The sequence below is a fragment of the Cryptomeria japonica genome, chromosome 6, assembly GCF_030272615.1.
Source record: "Cryptomeria japonica chromosome 6, Sugi_1.0, whole genome shotgun sequence".
Lineage (NCBI taxonomy): Eukaryota > Viridiplantae > Streptophyta > Pinopsida > Cupressales > Cupressaceae > Cryptomeria > Cryptomeria japonica.
The window spans coordinates 173,915,867-173,942,025 of record NC_081410.1 but is presented as its reverse complement, the minus strand read 5'-3'; the positions used below and the strand labels follow the sequence as shown (position 1 = coordinate 173,942,025).

Genomic DNA, 26,159 nt, shown 5'->3' with positions numbered 1-26,159 from the left:
ATATCAATTAGCAACTTTAGAAGGGGAACCACTGGCAGATCCAATTAACAGCATACATCTTAAAAAGTTCCATCAATAAATTGTGCAGAGCATCAGGCTCGTAGCAACTCGGAAAAGAAAAAGCATTTAGAAAAAGTCCTGAAAAAAGTACAAAAAAATTAAAAAACAAAAATTAAATCAAGAAAATAGTAAAGAAAAGTCATTCATCCAAACGGTGAAAACAACTTCGATGGTGCCTTGGATAAGTATGGTGGTAAAAACCTGGCAAACAGGTTTCATTCGTAAAGATAGTGGCTCCATTGTCTTTCAAAATTATTGCGATCACATCCATGCATCCGCTCATACATCATATCTACCATGGCTTGTTATTGATCTACAATCAAGGTTATTGTCTCATGTGTCTTGCATCATGCTTTCACACCAACACCTAATTGTGGGCAGCTTTTTAAACCTAACAATGGAAGAGGATTATCAATATTGATGATTCGTTGAGTTACTCAATCGAAAAATGTTCTAAAATAAAGACCAAAAACATTCAAAAAATGTCCTAAAATAATTCCAAAAAATATTCAAAAAACCCAAAAACATCATAAAAGCATCAAAATCAATGAAAAACATTGCAATAAAATCATTCCTTGTACATAAACATCGAGTCATATGCAAAACAACATTTGAGCTACCTAAACGATTACCAATTATCAAATCAGAAAACAATCAAACATCTAAGCAAAAACATACGCACAACCATCTTAAACAAGGATACTTCTTTCCTTACAACAAGACATGATGACATATCTCTTTGACAAGAAGATTTTGTTTGGCTGATAGGCACTTGGTTAGATTATTGCTTTTTATATATTAGGTTCATATGCTACTCCAAGATATCCACATGTGATTAGAGTAGCATATGAACCTAATATATCTTTTGCAACACCAAGAAGTTGAAAAGATAGGAGTGCAAAATTCACATAACACAAACAATGAATCCCAAACTTCAAGATCACATTTGCAAACACGAAGGAATGTGAAGCATTCTCTGGGACAAACTTCACAACACTATCTTGTGTTACCATACTTTATCAACTTGCAACAACCAAATCAACCTTGTAGCAATAATTGCTCACCCATGAGCAACAAGAGAGACATCACAATAGTTTGTAGCAAGTACAAAACCATCAACACCATTAGTAACATATCCACTTTATCATCATGCTTCTAATCCTCATCTAAATATGATATCATAATAATATATTTACCCTCATCAGTGTCATCATTGTTCTTCAACACATCAACGTCATCATATAGACATCATCATAAGATACTGGGTGTGGACATCAACACCAAGAAGGTGGACATTCACAGCAAGGAACATCTTTAATCATCACTCATCTACACTATCTATCAATGACAACACCTTGCCAACACCTGAGACATCATTCTCCTTCCATCGGCATGTTATTAATGACTACACACATAGGCTGAGGGTTGACATCAATGACAACACTTACTCATCAATGACAACAACTGTCAACATTATTTTGATCTTAGAATAAAGCTAATTACATCTTTAAAACATATAAATTGAAGAAATACTTTCTAACCAGTTTCTATTGTATACAAAAGGAAATTATGCAACAACCAATTGATCTACCTATCAAATAATTTTTATTAGAACCCCAAATGCTTACTAATTGATGTGTTTGTTAAAATTTAAGACAAAAAAATAAAATAAGTATTTGAAGTGGGCATTATAATTAATCATTAAACGAATTCAATCCTATTTGTTTACATTGTTTATCTCATCTTAGAATATAGTTTTGTCTTAGTTTGAAGTTCTAATCTTAATCTTAAACCAATGCTCCTTATCCCAATTTGTGAAATCAACTAAGTTTTTGCAACTACTATTCTTTTTCTGTAACTCCTGGTTTAAATTAAGTCATAGCTTTGCTTTGTTTATTGATGAATTTAAAAAAAAATGACTGACCTAGACCAAGTGATGCCACAATTGGGGGACTTGATTCCCAATCTGAATGCACAACAATCCAAACTTGTGAGGATGATAGCCTAACAAGGGCTCAAAGCCTATGAGTACACCACCCAACAATGGTATGCAGCAAAAGCGTGAAATCTTGCTAAGTAACCTAGCATAAACGCCCACAAAATCAACACTAAGGTTCAAACCCCCTCGAGCACATCGGAGTAGCGAAAGCACAAGCTTGTGATCACAATCATCCAATGAGAATTTGGACCTTAGTGGCCATAATAACAAAGCCACTTAACCATCACACTATGAGATGAACCCAAGTCATAGCTTTGTTATTTGCATTATGTTGAATGGTAGAATTCGTACAAAATTTGCTATGAATAAGTTATTATATATGACAACATAATTTCCAAATAAACTTCTAACTAGATCTCAATAAGTTCCCACAATACTAATTCGATTCTTCCTATTAAAAAATTTGATCTCTCTTTAAAATAATTTAAGAGTTTTTATCATGGTAGACATTCGCTATCTTCTTTTTCATTTGAACTTGTCTCTTATTTTCTTTTATTTAGAATGATGCACATGCACACACAATCATTATATAATTATTTTATATTTACTTATTTTATACATACAAATGGGTATATATATATATATATATATTTTGCTCAATTTTTTTTAAATTATATTTTATGTTATGTGTGAATTAAAAAACATCAAACCTTCTTATATGATATTATATTTTATGTTATGGGCATTTTTTGAGAGAAAGAATATATATGTATACACACGTGTGTGCACAGAGACATGCATGTGAACATACAGGTCACAACTTGTATATGTAGGTTGCCTGCACAATGAGGTGTGACTTGCTCTCGTCAAAGGCCCACAACTTGCATATGCAAGTCACCCCATAAAAGAAGGTTCGATGTATTTATAAATACATATAATATAATATAAGAAGGTTCGATGTTTTTTAACACGCGCACACACACACATACTCACATGCACATACACATACATAAATCCCATCTTTTTTTTATCAAAACTAATTTCAATTATGTAACAAAAAAAATTTATTATTGATGAGACGAGGAAAACTTTTCTTTTTCTTTTATAGTTACAAATTTTTGTATGGTTATTCAATTTGTGATATATATATATCTTTGAGAGAGAGAGATATATACAAAAGTTATTTCTCCCTCAGGACCTTTTTTAATTGCTTGATAAAATTTTCTTAATCAAATCAACCAAATAACAAAATCGTCTAATATAAGTATCTAAATTTGAACTCAAACACCTAGATTTGTACTAACTTTGAACTTAAAAATCTTTATTTATAAATTTGATGCACTCAAACATCTAGATTTGTAATAAGTTTGAACTTAAAAATCTGATATAAGGATCTAAGTTCAAACTCAAACATCTAAAGGATATATTGAAATAGTCAAGGTGCAATACGTTTGACAAAGAACCCTACCCATTGAATAAGTGAAATATATTGATGTGCATTAATATTTTGTTAGTGATGTGATTAAAAACAAAAGGTTATTATTATGGAAGGTTGATACCTTAAAGAAAGTTATCTCATAGATTGTTTTTTAGTAGCAATAAATTTCTTAGTGCAACAAATCAATAAATCTAATTATTGTTCTAATTGATCAAAAAATAGAAGACTTGTTAGATGGGTTATACTTCACATTCGTAAACCTTTATGTAGTGCAATTCCTACAATTGTTAATGAGGTCTTTGGTATTAGATTTGGGGCTTTGACATTCCAATGCGATGTTTCAAGGGCAATGATCTCAAAAATAAAACAAAAGAATTGGGCCCTTTTTTAAGATGTTTTTTCAACCAATGGTTTTATATTTATTTTATTGTAACACTACAATTGTTATGTATATAGATGTTCCTAATAATACTCTTATATGGAGTATGGTTAAACACAAGCAAAACATATGATTGTATTGTGGATAGTTGAGTTATACTTGTTGGAATTTGTTTTCCACAAAGAGTTTCCAGGGTAGATAATTGTGCTATAATGTAAGTTGGCCATTATTGTTTGTATCACATCTAAAATTCCCTTAATTAACATTGTTGCTCTTGCATAGTTTTATTGGTGATAGTTTTGTTTAAACATTGTAGATCATCAATACCTTGCATTCCAAGGGAGGTCTAAGGCTGAAAGTTATTCCTTTCAATCTTAGGCAATTGTGTGTGGTGTGCTCTGTCATCTACCCACTTTTGTTAGTTATGGGGCACTTTTTTCTACCAAAAAAAGTATACATAGTTCCAAGGCAAATGAATATAAGTTGTAGTAGGGGGGGAGCACCAATACCCATGCGCATTCCAATAACCATGCACTCCTTGTAAATCCAGCCCCTCAATTACTAACTTTGAAGAAACCAAAAAAATGATAACTAAAATCCCATTAATAAATTTCACATTTACCAATAGCCAATCACTTTTTAGCTTTTTGCTCCATAGTTGGCCCATTTGTGCACGACTATTGCAGCATTTATGCACAACTACTAGGTCATTAAGTATTGGCAATTTTAAGTGCATGGTTATTGGGGCATATACGTAGGTATCAAGCGACACTTTGAAATGTGTACTTTTTGACCCTTGCGAGCCTAGCAGATCCCACAACACGCATTTTTACTACCCAGAAGCCAAAATAATAGCTATAAGTAGTTAAGTTACATACGGAAACAACAACAACAAAAAAATCAAAATTTGTTGTAAGGTTAAGGATCCATAGGTACACGAAGTTAGCTATAACGACCACTGATACACTTCCCCTAAACCAACTAAATTGTAGAGAATGGATATCATCAGAGAAAAGATGAGGACCTTACTATTTTTGGCGAGGCATGACCCATAGACCCATGCAAATAAGGAATCTATTAAATTTGTTGATCAAAATGACAATAGAACTTCCCAAACTCTTAAAATCCCAATCAGGAGACCTTAATAAAAAGAACTGTATTAAGTTAATCATATCTCAGGTAACATATAAATTCCAGCTAGTTGCATCTTATCTCAGATAAAATATGAAGTTCAACTAGTTAAATCGGATTTGTTTCCTGCGTGCTCCAAGCTTTAATGAGAATTTTTTCTACAATGAAAAGAATTTTGTAGATTTCTAGTAAACACTTAGTCCAACGACATATTGATAGATTTTGTTTTAAAATAACTGATCTAGATATAAAGACATTTTTTCTCTCATTATGCACTTCAAAAAATTTAAGAGGAACTGGTTTTCACCATGACTACCATCTCCTTAATACTACTAAATAAAGCTTCACATACCACCATCAATCTCGTCGATACCAAAAAAAAAAATCTGTTAATTTCACTATCACTATTTCAGACTTCTGATTGTAATACAAATGTAATAATGTTATTTGGGACATAACTTGTGCTAATAATAATATTTTAATAAAGGTCTTAATCAGATATAAGGGTGCATCTCTTGCACCAATAAAGAAATCTGAGCAGCAGCAGTTGCTCCATAACATACCATCAACAATAAGGAGCCTCTTATAGAATTTTTTCTTTCAATCGTCGTTGAGAAATAAGAGCTTTAATTTCAACACATAACCACAAATGCAAAAAATTTCCCTTTTAAGTGAAATTTGAGGATTGAGAAATGTGAATTATAGTTAATTAAATCCCCTAATACTAATTTCAAAATGTTCCATACGTATTATTAACTAAGCGTAAGTAAAAGAAAACTCAGAAAAATGGACCCCAGCTCATTGCAAACATCTTAAGCAGAAAGCCACTACCATGAATAAGGGTATGTCTTTATGCCAGTCTCCCATGTTTGGACATGTACTGACTCAACTGGGTAAAAAGGTTACTCGAGAAATTTCTCCAAGTTCTTAAGAACATGTATCATGTGTAAGAGAGAACTATTGCCCTTTGTACTCAGCATTCCTGGATTGAAGTTCAACGGCAAACAAATTTCAGAAGAACAAAACCTCAGCAATTGTGGTGCATCTGAGATGTGAACCTGTATATTAGAATGTTCACATAAATTCCTTTAAGATGTCCCAACCATGGGGAAATAGTGATAATGACCTTTAAACTGGAACTCGAGCACTGGCCTTGAATGTCTTCTATTAAAAATGATCTTCCAGGTTTCAATATTCAAAGCTCTTTTCACCATCTTGCTATAGGCTCTCCCATTCGGACCCGATCACCATTTTTGAATAGAAAATTTAATGCAGGTGAGCTACCTTCCTTCTCAGAATCAACACCTTGGTGAGATTGGAATGTATTTGTGGAGGGAGCTTGAAATACTAGAACGACGGTAGAACCCATATTAAAAACAGCAATCTGTTTGGATTTGAAAGAATCTATCAGATATGCAGAAACAACAAAAAATAAAAACTAGTTGAAGGCCTTTTGCTTTAAAATGTAAACTACAAAATTATTTGAGCTCCCACCTCTTCGCCCTTCTTAAGAACCAATCCTGCGTCTTTGTCACCATACATACGCTCATTGGGAGGTTCAGTTTTGAATAAGCTTAGTTTTGGCCTATTTGTTTTAAGTTCTGGCTCAATCAGAAGCTGCAATGCCAAAACGAAACATCAATTCAAATTACAAATATAGAAGACAAATTTAGATCCCCATTGAATGTCAACTATACACCAATAAAAAATTTAAAAAAAAGGGACTTAGAATAAGCATATGAATATAGAAGACGAACGTGACTTAGAAAAGCCATATGAATATTGAAGAAAATGCATGCACTAAAACCCCTCTATAGAACCACTTTATTCCAATACACATCCCCCATATTCCCAGGCCCTGGGACCTCTCCTCTCATCCTTACATTTGTGGTGTTGCAAGTTATGTGTTAAAGGGAATCGTCCTCCTCGAACTGGTACTTCTAGCTTATCTCGCAAGGTTTGAGTTCATATTGGGCAAAGGGAAAAAAATTGGTGATGCCTTATAAATTCAATTTTTTTATTATATAGGTATATATATAGAGTACATTAAACTTATTTAAAACAAAATAATACTATATTAAATTTAAATAAATTATTATGAAATTAAAATGTTAATAAGATTAAAATTTTAATTCAAATATTTAAATTTGTTAATTTTAAAATAAACAATATTATAATTGTTTATTTTAATTTCAATTTGTTAAATTTTATATATTAATAATTAAAAAACTAAATTAAACCTATGTTACCCCAAGTTTCTGGAACAGGGCAACGGATTTCTGGAACAATTTTTGTGTTTTTGCCATTCAAAGGGACGGGAACGGCAGAGGAGAGTCAGGAGACAGCTATATAAAAGAATAAGGAAAATTTAAAATATATAGGAAAATTTTGAAATACAAATATATTCATATGATAACAATGTAACATTGATAAATCTAAATTAAAATTCTAAAATTTAAATCATTCATCAATGCATCATATACATTATACATAGCAATTGAGTTGAAATGAGAGTTCAAACGTGAAATTCATAATCATATGCATACATAAATATAATTCATATGCATACATAAATATAATTCATTGAATCTGGAATTACTGTCAATATCTTGCATATAATCATATCAATATCAAAATGCCCAAAGGCTGCAAGTTTCAATGCATATAATCCTCTCTTTTTTCACTCCTTCAACATGCTGCTTCTTTAGATTTTTTCGCTCCTCAACCAAATGAAAACACTGATAAAATTAGGGGGTTTTGCCCATTTAGGGTGACCTGCAGGTGTGGAGGCTACTCAGCAAAGAAGGAATAATATTTATTTTTAAGTTTTGTTTGTTTTTTGTTTTTTTTAAAGTGGCACATCCAGAGGGACAGCCAGCCGTCCCCAAAACAGTCGAGGGTCATCCTGGACGTCCCCCCGAACGTGCCCAACGTTTTTGGGTTTCCGAAACATTTCCTGCAAACACTCAAAATTTGGGGATGGCATGGGAACATTTCCAGCTGTCCCCCATCCCCGAAACGTCCCCTTTTCCAAAACGTGGCAAAAACAAGGGGAAACGTGTCCCAAATAACACTAAATTAAACATTTTAAAATGTGAAATTTTAAATTACTAAATGTTAATATTGAAAAAAAAAAAATTAAATAAAATATTATTAAATTTAAACATATAAATCTTATTTTAAAAAAATTATGTTAATAAAATATTACTTAATTTTTATAAATGCCCATTACTAAAAATTAAAATTCTAAAAAGAAAAGAGCCAAATTAAAAACCTAAATAAAAGAAAAGTTAAACAATAAACCATAAAAATATAATTAATGTGAGTGGCCAAGTTTCGACGAGAGCATCAATTTGAAGTCAACGTGCAGAAAACCATAAAAATGTTATAAGGGGGTATATCCATTCGAATATGCGCCCTGTTGCTATTGAGCTTGACACCGCCCGTTTTTTACGGATTTTGTCCCACGAGGTCTCTTGTGTGCGCAATGGTCCAGATCAATGTGAGTCGCGACCGAATCGATCCAACATTCTGAATTCGATCCTAGTTGGATTCTTGTTGCCTTACCGAGTTGGTTTGCAAGCCAAGCACTCGACAAGCTCTGTGAATCATAGGCACTACTAGATTGTGCGCAACTTGAGCTCGGTCGACATGAGGTCGCATTCTCATTGGGAGGTGATGTTTGCATGTTGAGTTGAGTTCTATGTTGTTCGATTGTAATCCAATCCGCGCTCAGCCAAGCCATTGAGACCGTGCAATGCATTTTGTGTTTTTGGGATTCTTGGAGCCCACAAAATCTATAAAGTGCGCATTGTGCACTATTGTAATCACGTTGGACTGATTATTAGCCTTTGTGTTAGTGATGTGAATTCTAAGTGCTAGATAGGAAATTCTGAGTGCTGGGATTCTTTGAGATTGCGACTGACTTGTGGGCATGGGGACTTCTTGTTGCCAAGTGCTTTGCATTCATGGGGGTTAGGATAGCTGTGTGAGCGAATCCATTGAAAGCCAGGCATTATCGGTGTAACCCGACCTGTGCTCTTCGAATCTGGGTTTTTGTAATTGTGTTGTTACATAATGGATAAATAACAGATCTTTGCCCCAATTCATGTATATGCGTAAATTCTTGCATTGTTGTAGTTCTTTGTGTTGCAAAGATTTCTTTGTGTTGCATAGCGTAATTCTATGCGATCTTTGGTGCGGCTTGTTTGGTTTAATTTTGCGTTGAATTTCTTTGATCTGGCTTCCGCAAGATGTAGTCCAACCTGCAAGCTCCTCGAGTCTTCTTGAGTCAAGCGAGACACAAACTTGGTGTCATGTTGTGCGTGAGCTCGGCCCTGTAAAAGTTGGTATCATGGTGCAAAAGTGGTGTTTTCAGACAGTGTGCTCCAAGAATGGCTCAGCGTGCGGACAATGATTTCACTCCTGAGGAAGAGGAGCAGGAAATCGATCCTAGGGAAGCAGTGTGCACCAGACGCGGCAACGCAATCCGTCAACCCAAGACGAAAACCTAGCTCCACAACCTCGAGAAGAGGATGTTTGTGATTGAGGCATGCGAACTGGATGACCGCACAACAAATCTTGAAGCCGCTATTACAGACCTGCAAGAAAATTATGTCAAGGTCATTGAGATGTTGGGTTTATTGCACAAGGAATGCAATTTCTTTTGCGATGGGCAAGCTTTGCATCACGCCTTCTTGTGGTAGGGGGAACTCAGCACCCTCAAGGCCGTGAAATCCATGAGCCCTATGATAGCAAGCACGATGATAAGCGCTCAACAAATTTTTTTGGGACATGGAGGAATACTTCTAGTCTTCTCCAATGTATTTGGGTTGTCCAATGAATCACAATTGAAGAACGTTTGTCAGGCTTCTCACCGATGGAGCCAAACTATGGTGGCGAGCCCACGCTGCCAATAAAAGAGTCGGGAAGCCTATTGCAAAGATCAAGCCTTGGAATGACTTGAAGGCTTTAGTGGAACCAAAGGTGATGCCAGCGAAAAAAGAAAAGCAATTTGTCCCAGTAATAACAATCGCAATCACGCCCCATACCTAAAGTGAAATCAAAATGGCAAGAAGAAAAAAGGTGCAGCTCTGAAGGTGGATCGCACTACAATCCCCGAGAAGGAGTGCAATGCTTTATTTGTGGCCGCCTTGATCACCGGGCTAAGGAGTGCCTGAAGTGCCAAAGGATTAACACTACCCTAGCCCAAGATGAAAGCATGTCAAAAATGGGAGTTATGCAGCTCCTCAACATAGTCCACGATGCCCCGAAGGAGGTGCAACTCAAGATGCAACGGCTAGACATGAGCTCTACTTCGTTGAAACCTTCTTTGGGTTGACCAAGATATTGGCCATGGTGGATTCGAGAGTGACCCACAATTATATCTCAATGAAGAAAGTCAAAGGCCTTGGGTTGAAGATGACCAAGGGAATCGATCTTTCAAGGTGGTTAATTACCCTTCTTAGGAGTGTGTCGACGATATCCAAGATGACTCGATACAAGTTGGAGCTTGGCGAGGGACTGTCAACCTAGTAGGAATCAAGATGACGAATTTCGACTTGATTCTTGATCAAGAGCTTATCAAGTAGACCTACATTGTGCTCGCTCTGCATTTGGGATGTTTGATCTTTATGGACCCCAAGAAGCCCAGTATGGTGTCGACCATCAAGTTGGGTTACTCGAATAGCATTGTGAATGAAATGAGTCTTCGCCGCACAACCGCAAAGATTCGAACAATCTTTATGTAGCTCAACTTCTTGGAGAGTGGGATGAGTAAGGTGAACCTGAGTCTTCTAATCCAAAAACAGTGCGAGACGTCATTGACTCTTATGCTGATGTCCTATCGGAGCGACTACCCAACGAGCTTCCCCCGCGGAGGCACGTTGATCACAAGATCGAGTTGGAGGTTGGTGTGTGGCCTCCTGCCAAAGCACCATACTGACTTTCCAGCCTCAAAATGCAAGAGCTCAAGAAGCAACTTTGCAAGCTCACCGAGGCGGATTTCTTGCATCCTTCGAGATCTCCTTATGTAGCTCCTATTCTTTTTCAAAGGAAGAAGGATGGCATGCTCCACCTGTGTAGACTACTGAGATTTGAATAAGCTCTCCATCAAGATTAAGTATTCGTTGCCCCTCATTGCAGATAGCTTTGACCGATTAGCCGAGGCAAGATTTTTCACCAAATTGGACTGCCAAGGCTAGTATCATATCAGAATTGCTGCTGGAAATGAAGAAAAGACTACGATCACTATGAGATACAGCTCCTATGAGTTCTTGGTGATGCCTTTCAGACTCACCAATGCTCCTGCCACCTTCAGCACCTTGATGAACGATGTCTTCCACGACTTGCTAGATCGATGTGTTGTTGTCTATCTTGACGACATTCTCATCTACAGCAAGGTGCTAGAAGAGCGTAAGAAGCATTTGGCTGAGGTGTTTGAGCAACTCAAGTGGAGCACTCTCTTCGTTAAGAAAGAGAAATGTACGTTCACCCAAACCAAGGTGCGGTTTCTTGGGCACATCGTTGGCCACAAATTTCTAAAGCCTAATCCAGCAAAGCTCCAAGCAATTCAAGAATGGGAGGCGCCCCTTAATGTCCATGAGGTGTGCCAATTCCTTAGGTTGGTGAATTACTATCACAAGTTTGGCTCTAGCTATTCAAAGATTGTTGACCCCTTGACCGATCTTCTAAAAAAAGACCCACAGATGGAAATGAGGAGCAAAGCAACAGGATTCCTTTGACCTGCTTAAGCAAAAACTGACTATAGAGCGCGTGTTAGTACTGTCAAAATATGGAGAGCCTTTTGAGGTTCAATCTGATGCATCCGACTTCACAATTAGTGGTGTGCTCATGCAGGGAGGGCACCCAGTTGCCTATGAGTCCCGAAAATTAAACAACCGAGAAAGAAATTACTCAGCTCATGAGGAGATGACGGCCATTGTGCACTGCCTTTGGCGGCAGTATTTGCTTGGAGTCTCGTTTGTGGTGAAAACTGACAATGTCAGTTCAACCTACTTTAAGACTCAACAGAAGCTAACCCCGAAGCAAGTGCGCTAGCAAGAATTAAAGAGTTCAACTTTGAGTTGGTTTACAACCCAATATGTCACAATGTTGTTGCAGATGCCATTCAAGAATCGCCTAACAGTGGGGTGAGTCAAATTAATATTGTTGAGCATGTCCAAGACTGAATTAAGTAGGGTTTGGAGAATGACTCTCAGGTGCACCAGATTGTGGTGCAAGTTCAATTTGACCGCACACGTTGATTTCATCTTCCGAATGGCTTGTATTTTGCAGATAATCGACTCTATGTCCCAAGATGGAAGGAGCTTCGCATGGAGCTTCTTGCAAAATGTCATGATTCGCTTTGGGCGGGTCATTTGGGCCAGAAGCGAACCTTGACTTTGTTGGAACGTGGATTTTTTTGGCCCAACAGGAGGGAGGACATCGAGAGTTAAATGCGGACTTGCATTACGTGCTAGCAAGATAAAGTTGTGACACAACTATCAAGTGGATTGCTTCAACCACTCTCGGTCCCTGTATGCCCTGGGCATCAATCAGCATGCACTTCATTACTCAGCTGCCCAATGTCAATGGATTCACAAGCATCTTGGTGGTGGTCAACCGATTTTCAAAGTATCCGACTTTGTGCCTTGCAAGTGCCTATCACTGTTGAGGCCACAACAACACTTTTCTTTAAGTTTGTTGTTAAAATAAGGGGTGTATCGTTGAGTATTGTCTCGAACCGAGATCCAAGATTCACTTCAAACTTTTGGATTGATCTCTTTAAGTTCATGGGAACAAAGTTGCTCATGTCTATGGCCTACCATCCACAAACCGATTGACAGACAGAGCGGATCAATGGAATTCTAGAAGATTTCTCGAGGCACTTTGTTCATGCAGACCAATCCAATTGAACTCGACTGTTGGTTGTTGCACAGTTCAAATACAACCTGCATAAGTCTAGTGCAAGCCACTACTCACCCTTTGAGTTGGCTACCAGCTAGTAACCCTTGACCCCACAATTTGTTATGCATGGCTACCAAGGACCCAACTTGGAAGCCACAAAATATGTGAAGCAATCGAATGAAAGGGTAGACTTGGCACGGTACCACCTAACCAGAGTCGTCAATCGGATGAAGCATTTTGAAAATGCACATAGGAGGCAAGTCAAGTTTAAGGTGGGGGATCAGGTTCTACTCAGGATGGAACCAAACCAATTCAAGACACCAAAACGATTGAGCGGATCTTTGATACGACGTTGGGATGGACCATTCAAAGTTACTTAGCGAGTTGGGAAAGTGGCTTATTGGTTGAATCTTCCATTACATTTAAAAGTGCATCATGTTTTTCATGTGAGTCAGCTCAAGTTGCATAATGTTGATCTTGATGATCCACTCCAAAACATTGAGTCGAGGTCCAACGAATGTCATTGATCAACCTGATCAAGGGGTCGAGGAAAAATTGGCCATGCGGACCCGAGGATACGGAGTTAAGTCTTACAAAGAGTTCCTCATTTGGTGGTGCGGTAAGCCGAAGAATGAAGCTACCTAGGAGCAAGCTAAGTCGCTATGGCGTCACAAGGAGAAAGTTTTGGAGTTAATTCAAGGGAGCTCCAAACAGTTTGAATAGGACCAAGCACCACACCCCTGTGCAAAGATGTCTTTGTGTGGAGTGAAGATCGAGCACCCACGTCGAGGGTGTCGCCTAATTTGGGTGGGGGGGAATATAAGGGGGCATATCCATTCGAATATGTGCCCTGTCACTGTTGAGCTTGACATCACCCGCGTTTTAAGAATTTTGTCCCACGAGGTCTCTTGGGTGTGCAATGGCCCAGATCAATGCGAGTCGCAACCGAATCGATCCCAAATTCCAAATTTAAATTTGAGTTGGATTCTTGTTGCCTTGTCGAGTTGGTTTGCAAGACAAGCACCCAAAAAGCTCTATGAATCGCAATGCACTATTGGAATGAGTGTGACTCGAGCCCAACCCACGCAGGGAGGTCGCATTCTCATTGGGAGGCGCGTCTGCATGTCAAGTCGAGTTCTACATCATCCGATTATGATCCAATCCGAGCTCAACCGAGCCATTGAGACCACGCAATGCAATTTGTGTTTTTGGGATTCTTGGGGCCCAAAATCTATAAAGTGTGTACCGTGCACTATTGTAATTACATTGGAGCAATTATTAGCCTATGTTAGTGGTGTGAATTCTGACTACTACATAGGAAATTCTGAGTGCTAGGATTTTGTAATATCTCAAACTTGGATAATGCTTCAAATCTAATTTGGATTTTGATTTTTGCTCATGTTTTGTTTCAGCATAATGTAATATTGCAACATGCAAACAAGCAGATTGAGCATGCAAGATGAACCATATAGATTTCCAAGAAAACGAATCAGTGAAATACAAACAATCTAAATAAGTCAATGGGTATTCTTTTGATATAGAAATGTACTGCTGTTTATAAACACCTGCTGTTGTTACAAATTAGAGAATGCATAATGTCGTCATGTAACAGATACCGAAATGTCTCCATACATAAGATATCAAATCCTCTGAAAAATCTGCAAGATAGATCATCACATCTCCATGAAAATTGAACAATGATGTGCAATTGTGAATCCTGAGATGAATTCACCAGAGGAGCTGATCTGGGTTTTCGTCCAAATAGGCAAAACCTCTAGAGTTTTTGTCCTAGGGTTTGCTAAACCTGCAAGCTAAAGCTCTCAAGGAAAAGTTTCTTTCAAAATAATAAATCAAGAATGAATCCTCATTGCACTTTTTCCTCCTTTTATAATACTTTTCCTTTTCGAAAGTAATACTTTTTTTATTTCTCTTTTAATTTACTTTTTCCCTCAAAAGTGACTTGACTTTATAATTTGTCATTGACATTATTATAAAGTCACTTTATAAAAATAAAGAATGTCCAGCTGATAATTAATTAAATTAAATAAGCCCATAAGACTTAGGACTATTTAACATTTAATTGATTAATTTATTCTCTTAATTAAATCCAATTAGCCTACAAGAGTAAAATAGGCTAATAATCTCTTCTAGGTGATCACTCAGAGAAAAGGGGACATTACAGTCCTCCCACCCCAAGATTGTTTGTCCTCAAGCAATCACATGTATCAAATCTGCATTAAGCTCAAATAATCCAACCCAGGCTTGCAAAACTCGGCGAGCCATTAAAAAACTCGCGAGTAATCGCGATCCATAATGGCGTGCGAGTTAATCGCGGAAATACTCAGCGCGATTTTTTTGTATAGTCGCCGCGATTTTTTTGACAAATACTCGCCGTTAATCACCAAAACCCGCCCGAAAACGCGGCACAAAACGCGAGAAAAATGCGACTTAAGTCGCAGGCAAAAAAAAAAACCTAAGTCTTTATTCCATTTCGTGCGACTCCGGAAGGCAAAAAACGCCACGTGATTTCCAGTAGGGTTTGCATTTGCACGCGCGACCAGGTTTTTACTTGTTTATTCGTGATCTTTTTGTATTGTTTTATTTTGAATTCACAGTCATTTTAAATTTTAATCGAATGACTGTGTAATACACAGTCATTTGAAATGACTGTGTATTGTTTGCATTTGCACGCGCGACCAGGTATCTTTTTGTATTGTTTTATTTCGAATTCACAGTCATTTTAAATTTTAATCGAATGACTGTGTAATACACAGTCATTTGAAATGACTGTGTATTACACAGTCATTTACACAGTCATCATTACACAGTCACAGTCATTTGAAAATGACTGTGTATTACACAATCACAGTCATTTCAAATGACTGTGTAATACACAATCATTAGTAATTACAGTCATTTCAAATGACTGTGTATTACACAGTCATCAGTCATTTGAAATGACTGTGTAATACACAGTCATTTGAAAATGACTGTGTATTACAGAGTCATTTGAAAATGACTGTGTATTACATAGTCACAGTCATTTCAAATTTTCAAATGACTGTGTATTACACAGTCACAGTCATTTCAATTTTCAAATGATTGTGTAATACACAGTCATTTCAAATTTTCAAATGACTGTGTATTACACAGTCATCATTACACAGTCACAGTCATTTCAATTTTCAAATGACTGTGTAATACACAGTCATTTCAAATTTTCAAATGACTGTGTATTACACAGTCATCATTACACAGTCACAGTCATTTCAAATGACTGTGTATTACACAGTCATCAGTCATTTCCAAATGACTGTGTATTACACAGTCATTTTCAAATGACTGTGTAATACACAGTCATTACAGTCATTTGAAATGAGAAATGACTGTGTATTACACAGTCATTTTCAAATGACTGTGTAATACACAGTCATTACAGTCATTTCAAATTTTCAAATGACTGATGACTGTGTAATACACAGTCATTTTCAAATGACTGATGACTGTGTAATACACGGTCATTTGAAATGACTGTGTAATACAGTCATTTTCAAATGACTGATGACTGTGTAATACATTAATCATTAATGTACATTGTACTTAATGACTGTGTATTACACAGTCAATTGTGAAATGACTGTGTAATACATACTCATAGTCATTTGAAATGACTGTCAACTGTGTAATGTCAACGTGTATTAAAGTATTTCATTTAAATTTAAATTTGAAGTTAAAAACTTAAAAAAATACACAACCAATTAAAAATTTTAATTTTAGATAGTCATCTATTAATAGATGACTGTAAATAAAATACAGTTATAGAGTCATTGTAATTTTTGGATGTTCGTGATTTTTTTTGGTAACAATGTTATTTATCTCTAAATGTTGTCTCTCTTTTGCTAGGTTCTTTTCCACATCTTTTTGAAAGAAAATGGATTCAGCTTCTACAGTTAAAGTTGGTGGCAAAAAGAGAGACCCTTGTTGGAAACATGGGAGACCAGGTCCAAAACGAGGAGATGTTTTTTGCAACCATTGCAAAAAAATTGTAAAAGGTGGCATTAATAGGTTCAATTATCACCTTGCAAAAATTCAATGCCGAGATACCACAAGCTGTACGGAATGTACTGAAGAGGCTACGAGAGATGCAATAGCAACGCTTGAAGCATATGATCAAAGGAAGGCAACAAAAAAGAGAACAGCAGAGGCAATGGCAGCCCCAAGGGCAGATTTGAGTTCCATAGGGTCACATACAGATGTGGCGACATCTGGTTCTTCCCTTGGGCCACGGATACGAGCAAAGGGAACTTTGGACAGCAACATGGAAAACTTCTTTATTCCACGTAACACTCCTGGTGCACAACCTAGATTGCTTGGCACTGCATGGAATAAAGAGGCTCACCAACAAGCCAAGGTGGCGTGTGCTAGATTTTTTATCTACAACGATGTTCCGTTCAATGCTATTTCTAGTCCATCTTGGGACCAATTGGTCACCGCGTTGACTGTGGCAGGTAAGGGGTTCAAATCCCCAAGCCGTTACGAGGTAAGTGGACTGTTATTGCAAGATGAGGTCCAAAACACTCATGCATTAGTGGAAGAGCAAAGGACTATTTGGGAAAAGAATGGCTGCACCATTCTTTCTGATGCATGGACAGATGGTAGGAATAGGACACTCATCAACTTTCTAGTTGCTTCAGGAGGACAGTTAGTATTTTTAAAATCAATTGTTGCCTCCAATGAAGTGAAGAATGCGGAGACCTTGTGCAACATGTTGGATGAGGTGGTGATGGATGTGGGAGTGCAGAATGTCATCCAAGTTGTGACTGATAATGCAGCTGCATATGTGGCAGCCAGCAAACTTCTAATGGCTAGACATCCGACATTATTTTGGAGCCCTTGTGCTGCCCATTGTCTTGACTTTCTCCTTGAGGACATAGGGAAACTAAGTTGGGTAAAAAAAGTGGTTGAAGATGGAAGGAATATCACCAAATACATCTACAATCACACATGGGTCCTGAATCTTATGAGAGAGCACACTGAAGGTAAGGATCTTGTGCGGTCGGGGGTCACACGCTTTGCTACCAATTTCCTCACCTTGTAGAGCATACTTGCTACATTGCCCAACCTGAAGTGGATGTTCGTGAGTGAAAGATGGTTGGGGAGTCCTTATGCTACAAAGCCTGAAGCAGAGAAGGTTGTGATTGCCATTTTTGATACTAATTTTGCCAAGATAGTGGAGGAGATCATCAATGTAAGTTTTGAAACTTTAATTGATGATTTATTATTTAATTTTCTAATATTTCAATCTGCTGATTTTGTTAGATTTTTTATATCTAGGTGTCGGAACCGTTGGTGAGGGTGCTACGAATCATAGATGAAAAACTCGGATTTTGCAATAACTCGGCAAGGCCAAAAAATTTTAAAAACTCGGGACTCGCCAAAACTCGGCAAAAAACTCGGCAAAACTCGGCAACTTTATCGAACATTTGAAAATACATTTTTTTTTTATATATAATTCAAAAACACACATTTACACCAAATTTGTATAACATATATGATTTCCATGATATATAAATCAAATTTTTTTGGTAATACATAGCAACAAATGCAAGTATCATAGCATAAACCAAAAACCAAGTGCAACATATGTATAAGAGTTCAATACATATCAACGTATCATAGTGACAGTCTCATAGAGTTATAGAGTCATAGACCACAAAACAAGAACCTCTGAAATTCTGATTACATATCAAGTTCAAAGTTTGGTATCAATGAAATTATGAAAATAAGAAATCATAAATTGCGTCTACGACTAAAGCTCAAAATAGATTGTGGCCGCTGGGTAGGTGGTGCTGAAGTAGTGGCAACATCCTCAACACTAACAGGTGCCTCTTCTGCATGATCAACCTCCTGCTCCTCCTCACGTGCTGCCACTTCCGCATCCCATTCCTCTCCTGCCCTCTCCAACTCACTCAGCTGCTCATTAGTAAGGAATGGATCCAAATCATTATCAACATCATCAGGAGAAGCAACCCATTCTGCTGCATATGGATCAATGTCATCCAAGTCAAGTGCTTCATGTGAATCTTGCCCTAGCACCTTCTTCTCATGTAATCGAATGTTGTACCGCACATAGACAAGATCATTCAAGCGTTGTTGAGTCAACCTATTGCGCTTTTTTGTGTGGATGTTCTCAAAAACACTCCAGTTGCGCTCACAACCAGAAGCACTACAAGGCTGTGATAATATGCGGATGGCAAGCTTTTGAAGATTAGGCGTTGTGGCACCATAATCTTCCCACCACAAATCTGCAAGGATACAAAATGTGATTTATAACTTGTAAAGATTTCAATAATCTTAAAGAGAGAAATAAATGGTAAAAATTAAACATATGTTTTTTTTTACCTGGTCGTAAGGTGGCTCTCCTACGTTTGCAATCAGGTGAAGAAAACAATTCCCCTAAGGCCTTCTTATAACTCTGCAACTCATCAAGTATCAGGTCTCGAAGGATCTCATCATCAACTAATCTCCGAATGCATGTGTCAAGGCCAATTCTAACCTCTGCATCTGCTTTGAAACTCGGAGAGTAAAAAAACTTGGGATTCAAGAAGTAGGCAGCAGCATGAATATGTTGGTGGAGTTGATGGTTCCACCTCCGATCAATTATGCGCCATATGGGTTCATACTTGGTCTTGTTTGACCCATACAAGTGTTGAATCGCCTCTTTGGCCTTATCCATGGCCTCATATAGATACCCCATGGAGTTATGATCCCCATCCACCATTCGTAGCACCCTCACCAACGGTTCCGACACCTAGATATAAAAAATCTAACAAAATCAGCAGATTGAAATATTAGAAAATTAAATAATAAATCATCAATTAAAGTTTCAAAACTTACATTGATGATCTCCTCCACCATCTTGGCAAAATTAGTATCAAAAATGGCAATCACAACCTTCTCTGCTTCAGGCTTTGTAGCATAAGGACTCCCCAACCATCTTTCACTCACGAACATCCGCTTCAGGTTGGGCAATGTAGCAAGTATGCTCTGCAAGGTGAGGAAATTGGTAGCAAAGCGTGTGACCCCCGACCGCACAAGATCCTTACCTTCAGTGTGTTCTCTCATAAGATTCAGGACCCATGTGTGATTGTAGATGTATTTGGTGATATTCCTTCCATCTTCAACCACTTTCTTTACCCAACTTAGTTTCCCTATGTCCTCAAGGAGCAAGTCAAGACAATGGGCAGCACAAGGGCTCCAAAATAATGTCGGATGTCTAGCCATTAGAAGTTTGCCGGCTGCCACATATGCAGCTGCATTATCAGTCACAACTTGGATGACATTCTGCACTCCCACATCCATCACCACTTCATCCAACATGTTGCACAAGGTCTCCGCATTCTTCACTTCATTGGAGGCATCAATTGATTTTAAAAATACTAACTGTCCTCCTGAAGCAACTAGAAAGTTGATGAGTGTCCTGTTCCTACCATCTGTCCATCCATCAGAAAGAATGGTGCAGCCATTCTTTTCCCAAATAGTCCTTTGCTCTTCCACTAATGCATGAGTGTTTTGGACCTCATCCTGCAATAATGGTCCACTTACCTCGTAACGGCTTGGGGATTTGAACCCCTTACCTGCCACAGTCAACGCGGTGACCAATTGGTCCCAAGATGGACTAGAAATAGCATTGAACGGAACATCGTTGTAGATAAAAAATCTAGCACACGCCACCTTGGCTTGTTGGTGAGCCTCTTTATTCCATGCAGTGCCAAGCAATCCAGGTTGTGCACCAGGAGTGTTACGTGGAATAAAGAAGTTTTCCATGTTGCTGTCCAAAGTTCCCTTTGCTCGTATCCGTGGCCCAAGGGAAGAACCAGATGTCCCCACATCTGTATGTGACCCCATGGAACTCAAATCTGCCCTTGGGGCTGCCATTGCCTCTGCTGTTCTCTTTTTTGTTGCCTTCCTTTGATCATATGCTTCAAGCGTTGCTATTGCATCTCTCGTAGCCTCTTCAGTACATTCCGTACAGCTTGTGGTATCTCGGCATTGAATTTTTGCAAGGTGATATTTGAACCTATTAATGCCACCTTTTACAATTTTTTTGCAATGGTTGCAAAAAACATCTCCTCGTTTTGGACCTGGTCTCCCATGTTTCCAACAAGGGTCTCTCTTTTTGCCACCAACTTTAACTGTAGAAGCTGAATCCATTTTCTTTCAAAAAGATGTGGAAAAGAACCTAGCAAAAGAGAGGCAACATTTAGAGATAAATAACATTGTTACCAAAAAAAATCACAAACATCCAAAAATTACAATGACTGTATAACTGTATTTTATTTACAGTCAAAATAGATGACTCTCTAAAATTAAAATTTTTAATTGGTTGTGTATTTTTTTAAGTTTTTAACTTCAAATTTAAATTTAAATGAAATACTTTAATACACATTGACATTACACAGTTGACAGTCATTTCAAATGACTATGAGTATTTCACAATTGACTGTGTAATACACAGTCATTAATTACAATGTACATTAATGATTAATGTATTACACAGTCATCAGTCATTTGAAAATGACTATGTATTACACAGTCATTTCAAAATTTCAAATGACTGTGTATTACACAGTCATCAGTCATTTGAAAATGACTGTGTATTACACAGTCATCAGTCATTTGAAATTTTGAAATGACTGTAATGACTGTGTATTACACAGTCATTTGAAAATGACTGTGTAATACACAGTCATTTCTCATTTGAAATGACTGTAATGACTGTGTATTACACAGTCATTTGAAAATGACTGTGTAATACACAGTCATTTGGAAATGACTGTGTATTACACAGTCATTTCAAATGACTGATGACTGTGTAATACACAGTCATTTGAAAATGAATGTGTATTACACAGTCATTTGAAATGACTGTGACTGTGTAATGATGACTGTGTAATACACAGTCATTTGAAAATTTGAAATGACTGTGTATTACACAGTCATTTGAAAATTGAAATGACTGTGATTGTGTAATGATGACTGTGTAATACACAGTCATTTGAAAATTTGAAATGACTGTGTATTACACAGTCATTTGAAATGACTGTGACTGTGTAATACACAGTCATTTTCAAATGACTGTGTATTACACAGTCATTTCAAATGACTGATGACTGTGTAATACACAGTCATTTGAAATGACTGTAAATTGTAATTACTAATTACTAATGATTGTGTATTACACAGTCATTTGAAATGACTGTGACTGTGTAATACACAGTCATTTGAAATGACTAAGACTGTGTAATACACAGTCATTTTCAAATGACTGTGTATTACACAGTCTTAGTCATTCGAAATAAAACAATACAAAAAGATACCTGGTTGTGCGTGCAAATGCAAACAATACAGTCATTTTGACTGTGTAATACACAGTCATTTCAAATGACTGTGTATTACACAGTCAAAACGACTGTGTATTCGAAATAAAACAATACAAAAAGATGCCTGGTCGTGCGTGCAAATGCAAACAATACAGTCATTTTGACTGTGTAATACACAGTCATTTCAAATGACTGTGTATTACACAGTCAAAATGACTGTGTATTCGAAATAAAACAATACAAAAAGATACCTGGTCGTGCGTGCAAATGCAAACAATATAGTCATTTTGACTGTGTAATACACAGTCATTTCAAATGACTGTGTATTACACAGTCAAAATGACTGTGTATTCGAAATGAAACAATACAAAAAGATACCTGGTCGTGCGTGCAAATGCAAACCCTATGCAAATCGCGTGGCGTTTTTTTGCCTTCCGGAGTCGCGCGAGCCGCGAAATGGAATAAAGACTTCGGTTTTTTTTTTTGCCTGCGACTTAAGTCGCGTTTTTCTCGCATTTTGTGCCACGTTTCGGGCGGGTTTTGGCCATTAACGGCGATTATTTGCCAAAAAAATCGCGGCGAGTATATAAAAAAATCGCCCCGAGTATTTCCGCGATTAACTCGCGCGGGATTATGGATCGCGATTACTCGCGAGTTTTTGAATTGCTCGCCGAGTTTTTCATCTATGCTACGAATAGTGGATGGGGATCATAACTCCATGGGGTATCTATATGAGGCCATGGATAAGGCCAAAGAGGCGATTCAACACTTGTATGGGTCAAACAAGACCAAGTATGAACCCATATGGCGAATAATTGATCGAAGGTGGAACCATCAACTCCACCAACATATTCATGCTGCTGCCTACTTCTTGAATCCCAAGTTTTTTTACTCTCCGAGTTTCAGAGCAGATGCAGAGGTTAGAATTGGCCTTGACACATGCATTCAGAGATTAGTTGATGATGAGATCCTTCGAGACCTGATACTTGATGAGTTGCAGAGTTATAAGAAGGCCTTAGGGGAATTGTTTTCTTCACCTGATTGCAAACGTAGGAGAGCCACCTTACGACCAGGTAAAAAAAAACATATGTTTAATTTTTACCATTTATTTCTCTCTTTAAGATTATTGAAATCTTTACAAGTTATAAATCACATTTTGTATCCTTGCAGATTTGTGGTGGGAAGATTATGGTGCCACAACGCCTAATCTTCAAAAGCTTGCCATCCGCATATTATCACAGCCTTGTAGTGCTTCTGGTTGTGAGCGCAACTGGAGTGTTTTTGAGAACATCCACACAAAAAAGCGCAATAGGTTGACTCAACAACGCTTGAATGATCTTGTCTATGTGCGGTACAACATTCGATTACATGAGAAGAAGGTGCTAGGGCAAGATTCACATGAAGCACTTGACTTGGATGACATTGATCCATATGCAGCAGAATGGGTTGCTTCTCCTGATGATGTTGATAATGATTTGGATCCATTCCTTACTAATGAGCAGCTGAGTGAGTTGGAGAGGGCAGGAGAGGAATGGGATGCGGAAGTGGCAGCACGTGAGGAGGAGCAGGAGGTTGATCATGCAGCAGAGGCACCTGTTAGTGTTGAGGATGTTGCCACTATTTCAGCACCACCCACCCAGCGGCCACAATCTGTTTTGAGCTTTAGTCGTAGACGCAATTTATGATTTCTTATTTTCATTGATACCAAACTTTGAACTTGATATGTAATCACAATTTCAGAGGTTCTTGCTTTGTGGTCTATGACTCTATAACTCTATGAGACTGTCACTATGATACATTGATATGTATTGAACTCTTATTCATATGCTGCACTTGATTTTTGGTTTATGCTATGATACTTGCATTTGTTGCTATGTATTACCAAAAAAATTTGATTTATATATCATGGAAATCATATATGTTATACAAATTTGGTGTAAATGTGTGTTTTTGAATTATATATAAAAAAAAAATGTATTTTCAAATGTTCGATAAAGTTGCCAAGTTTTGCCGAGTTTTGGCGAGTCCCGAGTTTTTAAAATTTTTTGGCCTTGCCGAGTTATTGCAAAATCCGAGTTTTTCAAGCTTGATCCAACCAATAATTGGATCCCAAATTAATCTAGGACCTTGGTATGTCTTCTCATGTGTATCTCCTTCAAGCTTCCGCTCAGAGTTGCCGAAAACTCCTTTGTCCCTCCCTGGGAACGCGTTTTCCCATATCCGTTCCCGTTTCTAAAATGGATACGTATCCGATACAGCCCAGATACACGTCGAATGTTGTACCCACGCATGCCCAAAAATCCTTGGTTTACAACCATGCTAAATACTAGTGTGGTTTGATTTTTTTTTTAAATTGACGTAAATCTTCCTAAATTTAATTTTAAAAAACTTCATTAATGCATTTTTTTTTAAAAATGTATTAACAAAACCTACACCAAATGAGAAAGACAAATGAAATGTTTTTCTATTTTACTGACCCATTTTTTGGGTTATCTTCCAATGCAACTCTTCTATTTTTGCATATTGTAAAATGTTAAATCAACTTATCATTATTTTGTAGCAATTATGTGTCTATATTGCTTTTGAAGTAATGAAAATCTCCTTGAATAACTTAGAAAATTGTGTTAAATATGTGTATGTGTTTTTTATGAATGACGTGTCCAGCCATATCCATATTGCGGGTCTTGAAAAATAGCCGTATCTGTATCGGATACCATACCCATGTCCATGCAACTTTGCTTCCGCTGCTTCACTTTGACATAAACATCATTATTCCCAAAGCTGGGAAGCAACTCATCATGATCCCAATGAAGTAGTGCACCAAACATGCCAATCCCAAGATCCCAAATCAGCATGCTCTCACACCAACAAAAAGTGAAGGAATAGCTGTCCCTTATCATGCCACCAATGCCAAATGTCTATCTAAATCTGAATGAGCTCCCATGGATGTGAAAAATTATCATTGCAACAATCATGTCAATCCACCATATGCTGCTGGAAATCCCACTCAAAATGATGCAGCAAGTACCTCCAATGAAAGGATGATGGAATCTAATCACTATACCAACCTCCAACAAAGAAAGAATGATCCCAATCTTTCCAAGTCCTCCAACCAGTTGCTGTCCTAAAGGACCAAACTGAAGTCTTTGTGATCAGTAGTGTGAAACAACCATCTATTGCCATTGTGAGAACTCTAACCTAATGAACTATGGCTGAAAATTCCATGCTCACAAATGTAGAACAGCCCTCTATCCTTGTGATGTAACTCAAAACCCAAAGTTTCGAACATGAAGTACTACTGTCCTCTACATGCTCCGCGATGTCTTCTTCATTTACCAAATATACTCTCCAAGTGTAATCAAGGAATTATATTGTTATGAAGCAAAGGCATAATGTCAAACCTTGCATGCAATGTGATTCTTCAATTCTTATCACATGTTCTTGCATAACAACAGGATGAATGAAACCATGTAAAGATGGGAGATGGCTGATCATCAACATGAGACTCCTTTATTTTGCACCTTACAAATGTGACTTCATAGATGCTATCATAGGCTGCTGTCCCAAGGTGTGTGACTTACTAAAAACTCCGTTCAAGAGCTGTCAGACTTCCCACCTCAAGGCTTCTATCAAGTGAACGTGTCTCCACAGACTCCAATCCAACCCAAAAACTGATGTAGACCCAGATAAATCTAAAAAATGCAATGTATAACCATGTAGGACGGCCACATGTCAACCATGAATCCATAAAAATTATGTCACAAACCAACCAATAAACAGCTGCATAAGCATATAAAATAGGTGACAAATCCATAGTTGTATTGTAGTTGTCTCCATTAATACCCAAAGTCAAACCATGAGTGGTTGATCCACTAAACATATCACCCATAAAATCATGATAAAACCTCAATGAAATTGTCA

At 37.4% G+C, this 26,159-nt stretch overlaps 1 protein-coding gene across 2 annotated transcripts in view; it reads right to left on the bottom strand.

Moving 5' to 3' along the window:
• Positions 1-5,317: 5,317 nt before the first annotated feature.
• LOC131071809 (phosphatidylserine decarboxylase proenzyme 1, mitochondrial) overlaps positions 5,318-26,159 on the bottom strand; it is a 153,795-nt gene continuing 132,953 nt past the window's right edge. For both annotated transcript variants that reach the window (XM_058007767.2, XM_059207280.1), the window contains 2 exons: positions 6,442-6,564; positions 5,318-6,331 (listed from right to left, as the gene is read on the bottom strand). In XM_058007767.2, the coding sequence (XP_057863750.2) occupies positions 6,155-6,331; positions 6,442-6,564 (300 nt within the window). In that variant the 3' untranslated portion in view covers positions 5,318-6,154. The remainder of the gene's footprint in view (positions 6,332-6,441; positions 6,565-26,159) is intronic.